At 33.8% G+C, this 13,421-nt stretch overlaps 4 protein-coding genes across 6 annotated transcripts; 3 read left to right on the forward strand and 1 right to left on the reverse strand.

Moving 5' to 3' along the window:
- The first annotated feature begins 3,160 nt into the window (after positions 1-3,160).
- On the forward strand, positions 3,161-5,132 carry LOC110420432 (ubiquinol-cytochrome C reductase UQCRX/QCR9-like family protein). Its single transcript, XM_021433744.2, has 3 exons — positions 3,161-3,426; positions 3,703-3,750; positions 4,903-5,132. Exons 1-3 carry the CDS (start codon positions 3,304-3,306, stop codon positions 4,951-4,953), a joined length of 222 nt encoding a protein of 73 aa, XP_021289419.1. The 5' UTR covers positions 3,161-3,303; the 3' UTR covers positions 4,954-5,132.
- Positions 5,133-5,622: 490 nt separating this feature from the next.
- On the forward strand, positions 5,623-7,760 carry LOC110420712 (large ribosomal subunit protein uL1-like). Its single transcript, XM_021434084.2, has 6 exons — positions 5,623-5,732; positions 5,853-5,895; positions 6,076-6,295; positions 6,447-6,612; positions 7,098-7,303; positions 7,513-7,760. Exons 1-6 carry the CDS (start codon positions 5,654-5,656, stop codon positions 7,564-7,566), a joined length of 768 nt encoding a protein of 255 aa, XP_021289759.1. The 5' UTR covers positions 5,623-5,653; the 3' UTR covers positions 7,567-7,760.
- Positions 7,761-8,331: 571 nt separating this feature from the next.
- LOC110420713 (Iron-sulfur cluster biosynthesis family protein) lies at positions 8,332-11,581 on the reverse strand. 3 transcript variants are annotated; one of them, XM_021434087.2, is made up of 4 exons: positions 11,266-11,577; positions 10,380-10,510; positions 10,154-10,262; positions 8,332-8,691 (listed from the first exon to the last, which is right to left on the reverse strand). In XM_021434087.2, exons 1-4 carry the CDS (start codon positions 11,455-11,457, stop codon positions 8,686-8,688), a joined length of 438 nt encoding a protein of 145 aa, XP_021289762.1. In that variant the 5' UTR covers positions 11,458-11,577; the 3' UTR covers positions 8,332-8,685. The 3 variants fall into 3 exon arrangements, with proteins under 3 accessions (XP_021289762.1, XP_021289761.1, XP_021289760.1); XM_021434086.2 differs by having other exon boundaries at positions 8,332-8,652; positions 11,266-11,575; XM_021434085.2 differs by lacking the exon at positions 8,332-8,691 and adding an exon at positions 9,610-9,986 and having other exon boundaries at positions 11,266-11,581.
- Positions 11,582-11,730: 149 nt separating this feature from the next.
- GNA1 (glucose-6-phosphate acetyltransferase 1) lies at positions 11,731-12,487 on the forward strand. The gene is made up of 2 exons (XM_021434089.1): positions 11,731-11,813; positions 11,910-12,487. Exon 2 carries the CDS (start codon positions 11,927-11,929, stop codon positions 12,398-12,400), a length of 474 nt encoding a protein of 157 aa, XP_021289764.1. The 5' UTR covers positions 11,731-11,813; positions 11,910-11,926; the 3' UTR covers positions 12,401-12,487.
- The last annotated feature ends 934 nt before the right edge of the window (positions 12,488-13,421 follow it).

Genomic DNA, 13,421 nt, shown 5'->3' on the forward strand with positions numbered 1-13,421 from the left:
ATGAAATTTCAACCAATAATAAAAGAAATGTAAATAAATGATTTCTATTAATAAGGCATAAAAAGAGTCCATCAAAAAGAAGATTTTTTATTTACCAGTTGCATTAGTTTATCAGTTTCTTTATAAATTTTAAATCAATAACTGTAATTTAATCTTATAGATCTGATGGTCTTTATTAATTGACTTTTTAGTAAGGTCAAAAATAATGACCTTATTGCATAATTTGCCCTTTTATTCACTTTGTATTAATGGTGTGCTAACTTCATTCCAATTTTTAATAAATTTTTATTAATTTGATTTAAAGAAAAAAAAATTCATGTCCACATGCCACACACCTAATATGTGAAAATGAACATCCCTATCAATACTTTTTTTTTTGGAAAATATTTTCAAATATCTCACAAGTTAAAAATTTTAGTTGAATGGTTAGATATGCTGAAATTGTTAAATTAATATATTTAAAATTTAGAGAGAAGTTTTTTAATTATCCAATATATTAAGAAATTTCATTTTGTACTCTTATCTCCCATTCCGAGTATCTTGCATTCCATTGGCATTTATGAGTATCACCAGTGACAGAGCTAAGATTTTATGTTTGAGGAACGAAAAACAAAAAAAAAAAATTTATAAATTAAACAATTATAGTAGAAATTTAATATTTGATAATAATATAAAATAACTTAGACAAAAAAAATTTATATAAAAATTATACAAGTAAATCTTGAAAATTATTCAAAGGAATCAATCTTAATAATTTACTCAAAGGAACTAACTTGTATAATCATAAATAATTTAATAATAACAATAATCTCAATTTCTAGATAAAGTTTTAAATAAATAAAAATTAACAAATATAATAATAAAAATTTCAATGGGAAGCAATCTCTTAAAAAATATAAAGGACTATCAATAAACAATTCAATAGAGAAGCAATGCTCTCAAATTACTTACAAAAATTAAATTCAATATTAATAAACAATTGAATGAGAAAGTAATCCCCAAATTAAAAACTTAATTGTTCATAAAAATTTAAGCAAAAAAAAGAACATAACTAATTTGTAGGAAAACAATCAAGCAATGCCTAAATAAACAAGTAATAACTAACCTTAGATGCTTAATCAAATTGCTTTCAACAACAAATAGATAAATCCTAAGTAAAAATTATTAAAAAAAGAAAAAAAATTAAAATTAAAATAACTAAATAAATCATTCTTACCAATTATCATGGCATGAAAGTTGAATTATTGCCTAAAAGTTTTCAAGAATGTTAACAAGCTAAAAAATGTAAAATATTTTTTTTTTGTTTCTGCATTATTTGGTAAAAAAAAAATGTCTCAAGAATTTTCTCAAACCAACATAATTATCTCAACCTTTCTAGCTGACTTTCATCCTTTTCAACATGATAACAGCATCACTAGAATACACTCCTTGCAGAGATTAAATGGTTCAAGGATTTACGTGAAGGTTCTCAAGAATTCTTACTGTTGCTGTACACCTTCCTTTGCTAAAGTGTCTGCTCTCTAATCTGCCTCTTTTGATATGCTGTGTCTCCTAACCCTCCACTTTCTTTCTTTAGTCTCACTATTTGCATAACCAATTTTCTCATTGTCCATGATGTCAAGTCCAGATGTTTAGTCCATTTCACCACATTGCATGAATCACTCTTAATGAGAAGTGTGAAGCATCCCTCCAAATTAAAGAATCAGCAAAAGAAAGATAAAAAACAATGCTCTTCACTCCACAAATGCATCTGGCTTTTTGAACATAACACAGGCCATAAATGTCAATATATTTTCAGATAAAATGCATGAACCAATGGTTCAAAGCGTTTCCCCAAGCAGTCTACGATGATGATATCGAAGTGAAAACACTCTAAAAAAATTATAAAACACCAAATGCATCTCAAAATTAAACGATACAAGTGAAACCATGTGACCTATAAAGGATCCACTTCTGAAATAGGTGTTCAACCCAACATGGCTTTCGAGCAGCTCATCTCTGAAACAAGCCTTGAACCCTGTGAAAAAGTAACCCAACAGATAGAAGCAATGGCATAAAAGACAACCTAAACTCCCTTCTAACCTTTGTCCATGTGGCACAAAAAGAAAGCCTAACATGTCACTCAAAGAGAACAAATAAGTGGCCAAACGTGGGGCTCTTTTTGGACCTCCCTTTTATATATAAGTAATAGATGAGAACTTCCATTAATGAAAGGAACAAAAATCCCTCTCTTCTACAATACATCACTAGGTTGCTGGCCACCCCTGTTGACAAGAGGTATACACCTAATCCCCTTTTGAACTCATACACAATGCTTCTTGCAAACCCAGTCCCTTGCTATCATTTACAAAAATTAAAGACCAATATAAAATTATCATCCTTGCACTTAACTTATTGACAAGTGAAAAAACCAGCCCTTAGTTCCATGTACAAAAGCAAAACAACTAAAATTCTCCACATTCAAATCAGAAATCTAATAAAGAAAAAGATTGATAGACAAAATTAAAAGTAGCTCAATCTAATATATATTATATATTTAAAAGAGAATCCTAAAAGATCATAGGTAGAATGGAAATGTTTGGGTGGTCATGTCCTCCTTAACAAAAATCATGGAGAATTGAGCCATACTTATATTATCAAATAAAAACCAACATTTTCGACTAAGTTTTGAACAAAAGTAATGGTTTAGATTTTTACAAATAAATAGTATAGATTTAGGGTATTTACAATGCCAGAGTCTTTATTTATTAACAAATTTGCTTACAAAAGGAACACCTTAGTGACCAAGACTTGAAATTTTATTCTGGAGGTTTTAAATTTAAACTCTAGAATAAATGGAATGAGATTTATGAAGATAGGAGAAGATTATGTGTTTTTCAATGTATAGTATAAAATATATATAAAAAAATTATAAATATGATAAACTTATGCTTTGATTATATTCAAAGGATGCCTTTGTATTACTCTTGTTTACAAGTGGCCAAATGTCAAATTTAATGGTTGAGTAGTTAAATAATAATATTTATAAACGTTTTATAATCAAAATATTATTTTTTAAATTAAATGATTAAAATAAAAATTTTTAAAAAGTGAAGTAACCAAAAACAAATTTCCTAAGGGATGAACCCGTTGGACCGATGGCCCAGCCAGCAAGTCTAAATCTATCATTCGGTTCGACCCGGTAACTCTTCTCAAAAGTTCATCATTCCAAATAAAATTCCCCATTTCTTCGCATCCAGATTCTCTGCAAACCCTAATCGCAGATCCCAGTAAGAGAGACTCCCACTACCTTAGCGAACCGCCATGGATTACGCAGCTCGAAGGAGAAATCAAGGAGGCCTTTTCGAAGGTCTCTACAGAGTCATCATGCGCCGCAACTCCGTCTACGTCACCTTCATCATCGCCGGCGCTTTCCTGGGAGAACGGGTAAACTTTAATCCTTTTTTTGCATTGATTCTCTTTATTTCCTTTTTTGATCCGTTGTTTCGATTAAATTTGATTGTTGATTTAAGAAAAGGTTAGGGTTTGTTTATTTACCGATTGGGATTTTTTGGTAGGATTGTTAATTTTTGTTGATTATGTTGTTTTGATTCTAGATGGCGAGTTTCTAAAAATGTTTAGATATTGGCTGTTTTTTATGAGTTTTGCTCTAATGAGATAGAATGGTGAAGATTCTTATTGTAATTGATTTGACTTTTGCAGGCTGTGGATTATGGAGTTCATAAGCTCTGGGAATATAACAATGTTGGGGTAAAATTTTTAACCTTACAGATCAGTTTCTCCATGCCTTTTATAGCATATGCAGCTAAAATATATATGGATTTATTTGGAATATTAGCAGTAAATTTGTTAATCAATTCATTATTACTTTGCACATTAACAGGATGATTTGTATTTGACAGCATTGTGGAGTTGGTAGTGACAGGTTGTTTAAACTGTTATTAGCAATTTAGGTTGCCTGATGTGCCTCTCATTTATTGGTTTTCTGTAACCGAGTGCATTCCATTGTGAATTTTAAAGTATCTGTAGTCTTTAGGTAATTGCCAATTTTTGTTTGACAACCATCATTAAATTTCCACAGTTCCATTAGAGCCATTAGATGCTTGTGTCTTTAGAACCAGTTGCAAACTGTGGGACTTATTGTTTGGGATAGGCTTTCTGGAGAAAGAATCTGGGAAGGATTGTAGTTTCCTTGTAAACTCAAATATCTTAAACTTTGAAATTTGGCTTTTTAATGAACTAAATGTTGCAATTCTGTGGGAGGCTGTAATGCCTGTTGAACTATTGCAGTATTTATATTGTTATCAAGTGGCAAATAATGTTACCTTTACCTATTTCATATTGAGTTCTTAAGCTATATTTCTTCAACTCTTCATTTCCTTGAATTACTTGTGTCTGATGCATATCTGACGGACATGTGTATGAAGGTCTGACCCTTTAAATATGAAGAAAAACTTAGAAAGATTTGAATGTACCCTTGTTGGACCACATACATATGTCCCACATTCACCCTCAGGTCTGAGTAAATAGCTCTTTAGTTGCATTGGTATTATCTTTGTGTCAGTTGTGTGCATTGTCCTTTGTAGCCAAAAATGATGGTATTGTTTTTGCTTCTTTGCTCTCTTTCCTCTCTTCTCTTCGTAAACAATGATGACACATCTAGCCTTCTGTAAAGCTGTAATTTCTTCTGTTCTTGCAAGTTGGAAGATGTGCTGCAATTTGGTAAACAATTCTATAAAGTTTGTCAGCTTATCCAATACAATGTGCCCTCAAAATTGTTTGCCTAGTGGCTTGACAACTGCATGTTTGCTGATCTTTATCTGCAATCATCAATTACTTCCAGAGCTTAAGCATTTTTTCATTCTAGTAACTTGTACTTTTGATATTATTGCTGTACGACAGAAACGGTATGAAGACATTCCAGTGCTAGGACAGAGGCAATCTGAGGAATGAAGTGAACATGCCCTTTCTGGATATTTTGAAGTTATTATTGAGGATTGGGTCTGAGCATGTATGTGTTAGGTAGCAATGCTCATTGTTGCAATAAAATGTTCTTTGTTTTGGTGGAACAAATTGTTTTGAACCATGAGTTGGTTGAATTATCTTTGGAAATTTTGGATTATTTGGAACTACGGATGGCTGCGATGTATACTGACTCACTTAACGCATTCCCGTGCAATTTGCAATTGTGGAATGTAGAATAATCTCAGCATGAATGACCGAACCCACATTTTCCATCATAGTTGCATTGGTCTCAAGGATTAGGTTACCCTAAACCCTCAACCAATGATAACATGACATGATGACACATATAAATATCAAGCAAATATAAAATAATAAATAATATTTTAAATAATAATATTTATTTAACTATTAATCATAAGTGCTTCAAATAAAAATACATGGATTAATAGAATGCAATAAAAAAAATAAAATTTATTTAAAATTTTTAAATAATTTAAAAACTTATCAAATATTATGCTATTATAATTTGCTAAAAGTGAAAAATAAATTTTACTAACGATGGAGAATAAATTTGAGACACGTGCTTCTATATTATTAATATAACCTATCAAAAAAATTCATCATCTAAATTAATTAACTCTTGAACGAACCGGGCCTGTATGAAGACCCTTTTTTTCGGGTTATTGAAATGGAGCCGGCCGGTCCAGTCCTTAAAACCCTACACCAGTTACTCTTTGCATCTCCCCTATCACTCAGTAGCGAGTCAGGTTCGTTCTCCCGCCGTCTCCTACAAACCCTCCCTTCTTAAACTTGCTTCATTTTGATATGTTCATTTTTATTTTTTATATTAACAACTTTTTTATTTGATTTTTTTGTTCACATTGTAGAATTCCTGGCCAAGGAGCCAAACAAGGAACAAGTTACTATGAGGTATTCATTCTTCTTCTTTTGTATCAGATTTCTATGGCTTATCTGATTTATTTATTTTCAAAAGATCGACGGATATTATATTAACGATAAAACATTTGGTCAGAAATTTTTTGTTTAGGCTAAAAAAAATGATTTGCTATGACTTTTTGATTCCCGTTTAGGGTTTATTCGTTGTTGCAGTAAGCTTCAGAGTGATGCAGTTAGGGAAGCCATTTCCGCAATCGTTGGTGACTCGAAGGAGAAGCAGCGTAAGTTTGTCGAGACAATTGAGTTGCAGATTGGGTTGAAGAACTATGATCCCCAAAAGGATAAGCGTTTCAGCGGTGCCGTTAAGCTTCCTCACATTCCTCGTCCTAAGATGAAAATTTGTATGCTCGGTGATGCTCTCCACGTTGAAGAGGTAGTTACTACTTATGCTGTATCCTAATTTTGTTACTAAAACGAAACTAGAATCGGCTATTTCATTACTCGGAGTGATAATTGTTTTTGTTTGAAGTTGAAGCTTTATTGTTGGTGGTTTACATTTCGGTTTTCGTGTATGCTTGATCCAGGCAGAGAAAATAGGGTTGGACTGGATGGATGTGGAAGCATTGAAGAAGCTTAACAAGAACAAGAAACTTGTTAAGAAGCTAGCCAAGAAATACCATGCCTTTTTGGCATCTGAAGCTGTCATCAAACAGATTCCTCGTCTTTTAGGACCTGGTCTCAACAAGGCAGGCAAGTAATTCCATTTTTAATCGTTCTTAATTATGTTGATTTAAGAATAGGATTACAGTTTCTGGTCGGTAGCTTGCTGCTATTCTTGTGCTCCATGGACAAGGTTTTGTATTGTAATGAGAAGGTCAATAGTTAAATTTTATACTAAAAAATCTTCTCTCTGTTGATGGTGGATTGTTTTGGCCTGCACATTTGTTATGAAACATCTACTTGGTTGACTTGTTGAAACAGTGGGTCTGTTTGGTTAGATGAATGCTTTAGTGCGCTTATATATGTATAAATCTGTCATGATCATAAACCATTTTTGAGAAGTGATTTGAGTTTTTTTAGTAATTGGCCTTCCTTTAAGGTCCATGCACTAGAAACATGCTTTATTTTATTATCCTATTTTGGTTATAATGGCTATGAAAGAACAGGCTAGAGATAAGCGTGCTTGTAGAATTTATTTCCAGCATCATGTTTACATGCTGAGGACATGGATGCAGGGAAGTTCCCAACACTTGTCACGCATCAGGAATCTCTGGAGTCAAAAGTTAATGAGACAAAAGCTATGGTTAAATTCCAGCTTAAGAAGGTTCTCTGTATGGGTGTTGCTGTGGGGAATTGCAGTATGGAGGAGAAGCAGATCTTCCAGAATGTGCAACTCAGTGTCAACTTCCTTGTTTCATTGTTGAAGAAGAATTGGCAAAATGTAAGTGCCTGATCCTTGACTTATTCATGTTTGGAAGTATACAGAACTTCAGAATTCTTAGGCACTTTTAAGATATTTTGTTGGTTCGTTGTCCTTGTTCTAAGAGCTGTTAAGGCATATTGTTATCTATATGAATATTTAAAGGTTCGAAGTTTTAGCCAGTGATTCTGTGGCATTAACTTTGTGCTTTTATTTTTATGTGCACATAGGTGAGGTGCTTGCATCTGAAGAGCACAATGGGGAGGCCACAACGTGTCTATTAGGGAAGTTCATTTACTTTCTGGGGATTGTTTTTTGAGCAAGCATGAGCAAGAAACCTTTGTACTCCAGACAGAGACATTCTCTGGAATGGTGCTGATGTTGTGGTTTTGTTTTATTGGATTCTTTTGTTTCCAATTTATCAATTACAGACATCTTGATTAATTTGGTAGATTATTGGGTGTCAGTTTCCTTTCTATTGGCTCATCGTATGGTTTACTTCTTGTGCCCTAATCATTCATAATGGTGCTACATTTTAGTGCTAATGTCCACTTATGTCTGTTGGCCTAGCTGCACTTCAGACGCTTGTGATCAGCTTAGTGAAGGATAGACTTTTGCGCAAGAAGTCAAGAATGCCCATGTGTGTTGATTAGTCTGCAAGAACCAAGTTGAAGCCATGGGATTGTGAGGTCTTTGCAGGTTCTATAGGTTCTATTCTTACTTTCGAGGTTGCGGGAAACCAGAAACTACGCATGGGGAAAAAGAGCTAGTCATTAACCAAGAGCATGCTCTCAACTTACTAGCACTAAAGCACAAGGCAGTATTACCATTCCACCATTTTGCTTTAAATTGTGATTGTAGCTATCCCATAGCAGTGAAAATTGCATGTCCTCTCGTAGCCTTGCAGCAGCCAGGATTAGAGAAATGATGGGAATTATAAATTATTGAAACTAATCATACATATTCTGTTCACCAATTTTATAGGCCGCTCAACTCGAGATCAAGTGTAGCACCTTCAAAATAGTAGCTTGGAAAAGACTCAAATCAACTCAAGTGAACCGGGTGGACAGGGCATCCATTTGAGTGTAAACAAGTAATAAAAGTTGTTAACGTAACCCTCATTAACAGATACGCAGCAGTGCCCCCACCACATTTATGATGTTACACATGAAATATGCAGAATGTTTGTATCCAAATAATCAATATGAGCAAAAAAAATCAGGTAGACGATTGATTAAGTAACTCATTCTACCAGCTGAAACTCTCAGCCTCACCGGAAATATGGGCAGTAAACTTGAAAGACCCTACTGTTTCACCATGAAAGAACTTTTACAACTGCACCCTCCAACTGCACTAGGATTTGTTGTTACCTGCACAAGAAATTGGGACTTAGCTTCTGCGGCCTAGACCTGTCCATAAGCCAGGCCCCGGATCAGATTTTATAGGCAGGGGCTCGGCCCAGGATATTATTGTATTAATAAAAGAATTTTTATTTAATTTTAATTTTAAATTTTAAACTATATTTAAGATAGTAATATAATTTTTTAAAATATTTTAATAATAAAAAATTAATTTAAACGGGCAGGTGCTACCCAGCCTGGCCCCATGGACACCTCTACTGCAGCCCTCACTAATGGCATATCATCCTAGGTAAAGAAATTATTGAAACCACACCAAAAAATGGTGGCAACACAGAATAGACATATACTAGAATCAAGATCATTCACATAAAACCACACTGCAGCTAATTATTCGGTATGGCATTATAAACTCTAATTCTGTGGATTCATACCACTGCACTTTGCCTGTGGCTCATAATCCTTTTGAACCATTTGATTACAACCAATGATATTGTGCTGAAGAATATGACAATAGTAGAACAAAATGTGAATAGAATCTTTACATAATGAAGCAGTAATGCAGACAAAACTAGGGACTGATAAGAGTGTTTATGTTATCTTACTAATAGTTAGAATCATTAGCTGTAACTTAAAATTGATCAGAGAAACATTTTAAGGCAGGTGCAAGATTTCATTTATGGATAAAGGTTATAGTCACACCTAAAGGGTCAATCAATAAGTCCTACAATATCCCAAAGTCACTCCATATAATTTTGTTCCCATCTCATACCAGGAAAGACTTTTCTGAATGAGCAAAGGGCTATAGAATGAGTGTTGGATACAATTTACTTCAAAGGTAGTATCTAAGCCACAAAGGTAACATCACACTAAAGCAAAATTGGAAGGGCAAAATAGCAACCATTAAACAAGTTGACAAGATCCAAGAGCTATTTAGAATTTGACCAGGAAGACCTTCTAACAGTCATGTCAGGCAAAATCCACAACAATGAGTTAATATTTGCTAGAAGAGAACTAGATAATGTTCCAAATCATATGTAGAATTTGGGTATTCCCATCCTCCATGGATGGGTAGCCAAATAATAAAAACAAAATGTAGAATTTGGGTATGTCAGCTTCAGGTACAGAACAACAAAGCCTTTCTCTGGGCAAACTTGATGACAAGTAGTCCACCTTTCCCCAATCCAACCAAATAAAAGACAAATCTAATCACAGGGATTCTAGAACCGTTCTTCCAGTCACATGAGTGCCATCTGGACAGTGCTTATCTCTCTTTATGCTAGCCCTAGAGCTAACATAGGTAGGATAGGGGAATATAAGCCCGGACATTTAACTTTCTCATGCCACTATTAATGAAGAACATTATGTTAGGTCTCAATTATTCACACTTAGGGATACCGCATATCAGCAATCTTTTAGAAGAATCACTTAGCTAGAGGAAAATTACTTCTGTTCTAGGACTTAAAACAACATTACAGATGCATTTATAGACCAACAAGATAACATGACTTACCAGGAAGGCGGAACGAATCAACTCGTCAACGTAGTCGACGGTTGCCCCTTTTACAAAATCATAGGAGATACTATCAACTACCAGTTTTACTCCTTCTCTCTCAAAAACTCTGCAAATAAGATACCATACAAAAAAAAAAAAGGAAGAAAGAAAGAAGGTTACAACAGTAACATGCGAGAAAGAATAAACATACTTCTCATCAAATGAAAAAAAGAGAGAAAAAAACCTGTCATCTGGATTGGTCTTGTCATCCAAATCGAACACGTACTGGAACCCAGAACATCCACCAGTTTCTACACTCAATCGAAGCATCTTTTCATCAGATGATTCTTCACTGGCTTGCAACTCTTTCATTCTCTGTAAGGCATCCCCAATGTCAATGAGAAAATGATCCCAAGAACCAAATGTAGATCTTCTAACCATTTGGGCAGCATATTTATCACCATCCATAAAAAACATAATTCAAAGAAAGAAAGAAGTAAGGTTGTTCATCATATCACATCACAATGGAGAAAACGGTACTGGGTCTATACTATCCCAAAAATGTTGCAATTTACTTACAGAATCTTATACAATTCGTTCAATAATCTTTAGTGAAATAAAAAAGGCAAGTTTTTTTGCAATATATTTAATATCAATTTATAACAAGAAAATACTGATTGAACAAAAATTAGACAACTTTAGATGAAAGGAGAAAAAAGAGGGTTGAGTAATTGGGTGGGGTAGAAAGTGTATTAGGAATTATAAAGCAACTGAATGAATGTGTCTTGTGATCCAAAATAATAATTTTACACCAATTACATATATTCTCCCATAAGCTACATATTACACAAAAAGAATCAAGATAATTCAAGAAATTAGATCTTTTCCTGCACTTTCCCAACACCCAAACAGAAAAGCAGTACCACCCCGAACCCCTCCCCCCGGTTAAATTACAGAACACTCTCAAAAACAACTAATATGGAAAAACCCAACAAGGCAGTACTACCAAAATTAAAACAAAACAAATTCCATAAAAAATACTTAGAAATGGCAAAAAAATAAAAATGAAAAGATGAAAGATTGACCAACAAAAGATTCATGAAATACCCCATAGCAAGAAACAGTTTTACCTTGACGCAATTGTCAGCGATGTGAATAGCATCGAGAGAAGGAGATGGAGATTCAGAAGATTCAGAAGAAGCCTCATGAAGAGCTGAAGAAGAATAACAATGAGAATACGAAGAAGACCTTAGAAGTTTGTGGTTTTGCTTAATTCGAGCTATGAAAAATGGAGATATGCGTTGAATCAATGATCTCGACATGGGAAATTGATTTTCCTATCTTTTATTTACTACTTAATCATATCATGTTCCTGGCTTCAAGATTCGGTCTGTTTTTCCCTGTTTCTGGGGTTTTCTCTTGGGAACAGACGAATAATATAGGCCCGTGCCAAACACAATACGCAAAACTCACGTGCCGCCCTTTCTTTCTTGTGAAGCTCTGTTCATTCAAGTTTACAAGTTGCAACCTTTGAAAAGGGTATAATTACAATTAATAAAAACTCAAGGGACCAAATTATAATTATTAGAAAACCACAAGACTACTATAAAAGCATCAGCTGCATCTCAGTCTAGGCAAGAACTTCATCGAACACTTCAAATGCATTGAACTCGAAGAGGTATGATTGGCTAAACCCTTTTTCTTGGGTTTTTTTTTTATTTATATTGAATATTAGTTCAATTAAAAGATTACTTTTTCTTTTTTTGCCATGTAGAAAATTGGAAAAGGATAATGGAGAACACTAATTCATTAAATGAAGAACACCGTTTTCAGGTTCGAAAACTGGAACTTTCAGACAAAAGCAAGGGATTTATAGAGCTGTTACAGCAACTAACTGTTTGTGATTCTGTCTCTGACAAAGAATTTGAAGATAGATTTAAGGAAATAAGTACTTACGGTGATGATCATCTTGTTTGTGTAATCGAAGATGATTTTTCGGGTAAAATTATTGCGACAGGGAGCGTTTTCATAGAGAAGAAGTTTATAAGGAACTGTGGTAAAGTTGGGCATATTGAAGATATAGTGGTGGATGGGAATGCAAGAGGATTGCAGTTGGGGAAGAAAATTGTGGGGTTTCTTTTGGATCACGCTCGTTCCATGGGGTGTTATAAGGTTATTTTGGATTGCAGTGTTGACAACAAGGGGTTTTATGAGAAGTGTGGTTTTAAGCAGAAGGAAATTCAGATGGTTAAGTACTTTGTTTGAATGTAATATTTTGCTTTTGCCTTAATACAAAGCACATTTTCTTGATGAGATCCATGGCATATTTATCGGAATCTCTTATCTTGTGTTTGTCTGTGGTATTATTTATTGCTTCAAAAATGATCAGTATATTTACTTTCTCTGGAACGCAATTCTGGATTTTAGGATGAATGTGCTTTTGATATATAATTGGACTGTGCTTAGCAAATATGATGATAGGAGTCACTAGACTTGTCACTGCAATATTGAACTTGTCATAGGATCTTGCAGCTAGAGGATCAATTGTTTGTTGATATTCCCTCATTGGTTTGCAATGGAATGTTATGAGCTGAATTCTTCATTCATCCTTCCTAAGATGAAGCTTAATACTTGACAAAATCTTATAACCAGATGGTCTGATCTTATGCAAAAAGTGCTGCTGACATTTCTAAATTTGTTTTCCCATAGTATACTATTTTTTTCTGTTTTATGACTGAATAAACACTATGGTGCTAATCTTTTGTTCAGCATATTTGATCTGAGGGTTTTTTCTTTTTGGTGCAAGATCTGAGGGTTATTAGTTGCTTATATTTTATAATTTGAACAACTTGGAGCTGAAAATTTTCTGTTTTGATTTAATCTTCATCCCTACTTTTTGAGCTATCTTAAGTGGTTTAGGAAGCTTTATGTTTTATGTCAGTAAGGATTAAGGGTTGCTGCTCTGCAATGAAAGTCCTACTGGTTCTCGCCCTATCTTATGCCAAAATGTCTATAGTTGTGCTTAATTAGAGGAAGTTGAAAGTAAATGATTTAGAGGACTTTGTAAAAGTAATGTCAAGAATGCAAAAGTGGTGCAGAATATCATAGTTTGTTGTTCTGAAGTGTGAACTTAGGTTGAAGGGAAGTCTCAATTTCACATGAAATTACTAATTTTTGTATTAGGCTTAACCGAAACCTGAAATTGCTGTTTTATGAATTTTTGCAAGCACTTCCTGTTATTGCTTTTTATCAGCTAACAAAATTTCCAGATGGTTGTTAATGAAAG

The sequence above is a fragment of the Theobroma umbraticum genome, unplaced genomic scaffold (assembly GCF_002168275.2).
Source record: "Theobroma umbraticum cultivar Fairchild unplaced genomic scaffold, ASM216827v3 scaffold_86.0, whole genome shotgun sequence".
In the NCBI taxonomy this organism is placed as follows: Eukaryota; Viridiplantae; Streptophyta; class Magnoliopsida; order Malvales; family Malvaceae; genus Theobroma; species Theobroma umbraticum.